At 37.8% G+C, this 2,993-nt stretch overlaps 1 protein-coding gene across 1 annotated transcript in view; it reads right to left on the bottom strand.

Annotated features, from left to right (window-relative positions):
* Positions 1 to 2,993, bottom strand: part of MPHOSPH8 (M-phase phosphoprotein 8) — a gene marked incomplete at its 5' end in the record, with an annotated part of 22,485 nt that overhangs the window by 8,967 nt on the left and 10,525 nt on the right. Inside the window, 4 exon segments of the mRNA XM_008937121.1 lie at positions 271 to 357; positions 1,126 to 1,266; positions 2,336 to 2,424; positions 2,511 to 2,636. Of these exon segments, the coding sequence (XP_008935369.1) occupies positions 271 to 357; positions 1,126 to 1,266; positions 2,336 to 2,424; positions 2,511 to 2,636 (443 nt within the window).

Below are 2,993 nucleotides of genomic sequence, written 5' to 3'. Positions count from 1 at the left end.
TCCTGCTGACAACCAGATTATCTCAGTTTTGAAACAACAAACAATGGAAAATTATGATGAGCCACATTTAGCACTGACAGCATCTGCATTTATTGTTTAGATCTGATAGTATACTAAAAAAAAAAAAAATTATTTAAAACACTGCCTAGAATAACTGAGTAGTATTGGTACATGTTCCCTAAAATCAACTCTACAAATAAGCTTTTAAGTTTTATTGATTTGCAAAAAGGTTTTACTACTAAAACATGTCAGGATAAACACTGAATTTACCTTCATTAAAGCTGTCTCACCACTGCTCTGCTGCATGTTCACATATGCCCCAGCTTCCAGAAGAATAGCTACTGTTGTTAGAAAATTCTGAAAAAAAAGCCCCACAAACCCACAAAGCAATTAAGCAGCAAATAGTCTCATTTTGTTTCAGAATATAAAATTCCATTTACTTAAAAACCATCAGTAAAATCCACAGCATCTGGCATGACACTTAGTATTGTTCTCTCCCATGGCTAATAAAGAGCAACTCAGACTCAGGCAAATAGATAGCAATGAGTATTTATGATTCTTACTTTTTTCTAAATCTTGCAGTAGTGAACGCCACAGGAAGAAAACAGTATGTTTGCATTAATCACCAAGCTGGAATCAAGCTCCCTTTTGGCCTTGCATCTACTGTACATGGGAAAACACATGAACCAACTTGAAGAAAAGAGTGCACCCACGAAAAGTCCTAACTTAATAGTCTAGTAGGTCTTAGTTTGAGAAGACATTGCCACTATCTCTATCTCCCAGCTCTCAAATAGTAAACCCTGCTTAGTCAGAGTCTTTCTCTAGGTCTTCCAAGTTATGATCTCTGGCTACACAGGATCCAAACAAGCAATTCTAACATATGAACTTCAGCCCCCATGACAAATTCAGAGATATCCTTTGCCTCCACTTTCCCTTAGGTAGCCCTACAATATTCTCTACTCAGGTAGGGTTGTGATCACAATTTATTTTCACTACAGTAATCACACCTGTTGAAATTATCCAGTTAAGGTCACCCCACCATATATATCTCCTGCTAACTACCTTTTAAGTATTATCCAAGAGAAAAAAAAGTGCACCACAAATACAGCCAATAGCCAATCCTACCTTTTCAGCTGCATGTATCAATGCAGTTGTTCCATTTTTCTGTCTACCATTAACTTTAGCTCCTTTCCTGATTAGCACTCTGAGAAGGTCATCATGCCCACCAGCAGCAGCAAGCATTACTAGGGTCATTCCACTTGAGTCCTGAAGCAAGAATCATTGTGATTAAAAAAGAAAGAAGGAAAAAAAAAAATAATACTTTTAAGATAAATCAAAGCTGCAAGGCGAAAATTGCAAGTGCGCCGACAGTTTCACAAAGATTCCCCTCCCTGGCAGAGGAATTCACAATTCACACATACACAGCTGCCAGATACCGACAAACTATCACCTCCCACATCTCTTGTCCACAAGCCTCACACTCTGAGCTTCATAACCTGCAAAACTTGTAACATTCCAAGGACAAGAAAAAGAAGGAGGAAAAACAAAATGAGCTAGGAAGAAAGACAGAAAAGTATTTGGGAGTGGGGAGAAGAGCAAGACAGTGGAAAAATAAATCAGCAGCCAGTGGAGGAAAAATCACCACTTTCGGATTTTATCAGTGTGCAAGTATAAAGAAACTGAGTGGCCAGTCTCCTCACACATTCTTCCATTTTCCACCAGACACTACAATCCAGAGAACACATGCTTGCCTCAGTAGTTCATCTGGCATCTTCTCTACCATGCTACAGAAGTCTTAGCATAATGTGTAGTTCTCAAAATGCTACATTATACAATTACATAAGATCACCAGTGAAAATACTGATATGGGGGATTTTAATATTCAAAAATGGAACTCCAGTACTATTTAAGAGGACAACAGATCCTTGAAAGAAAAACACAGCCAATAAAAAACCAACAGAAAACTAATTCATGGAGTGAAGCGGCCCCAGCCTGACACACAGAACTTTTGTTGTGTGCATATATAGAAACTTTACGTAGTTCAGCCACTTGACCTGATGAGTATCATCATTCCTTATACCATGGAAAGTTAACTGAATATTAAATTTAGAAATCCAGTGGGCAAATCTGGCTACTTGGATGCTTCAATCAACTTTCCTTTTTTCTTTGGAAGAAATGAAGAACAAATATTGAAGCCTCAAATTCTGTACTCCCTTTTCTCACCCTGTGCTTTTCTTCCAAGGTGAGACAAATCTGCAACTAGCAAGAGTGGAAAACTTTGCAAACAATCCCAATTTGTACTTCCCCCCCAATACTTCCACTACAGAAAAATTACCTCTTGATCCAGATTATATTCCTCACTTGAAGAAAGTGCCATCTTTACTGTCATATAATCTCCACTTTTAACAGCATCCCTCAGAAGAGCTATAAAATATATTCAATGCAGTTACAGGATATTTCACTTGAAAACACCAGCCAAGAAATGCCCCCTCCTCCCAGCAACTACTCACTACTCGATATCGGCTCTGCTGACATATGATTCTCATCCTCTCCATCAAGATGCTTCTGAAAGTCTTCTAGTGTCAGCCATTCTAACTGCATGTCCATACCCAAGCTCAAGACTTGCTGGTTGCCATCTATAACATATTTGGTTTTATGGAAGAAAACATAAAATAAGGAATAAGTAACTTATAAATTTCCAAACTATTCATTGCTTGACATTGCTTCAATGACCAGCAGCTTAACATTCAAACTTTTCATTCAAATACACTCTGAAAGTCAGCATGGAATGGTTCCAAACAATGAAGGCTACGTTACAGATGGACATAAAATGCTTTCACTTGAAACAAACTTTGTTGTAATAAATTAGGCTGAAGTGATAAGAGATGGTGAACACTTGATTAGTGTCATAATAGAAATACACTTGAAACATACTGAAAATTTATCAGTGAGTTTCAAAAGAAAACACCATTTCAGCCTCCTGCAGAGACAAG

Source organism: Merops nubicus, unplaced genomic scaffold, assembly GCF_000691845.1.
Source record: "Merops nubicus isolate BGI_N331 unplaced genomic scaffold, ASM69184v1 scaffold23413, whole genome shotgun sequence".
Taxonomy (NCBI): Eukaryota; Metazoa; Chordata; class Aves; order Coraciiformes; family Meropidae; genus Merops; species Merops nubicus.
This window is presented reverse-complemented; position numbering and strand designations above follow the sequence as displayed.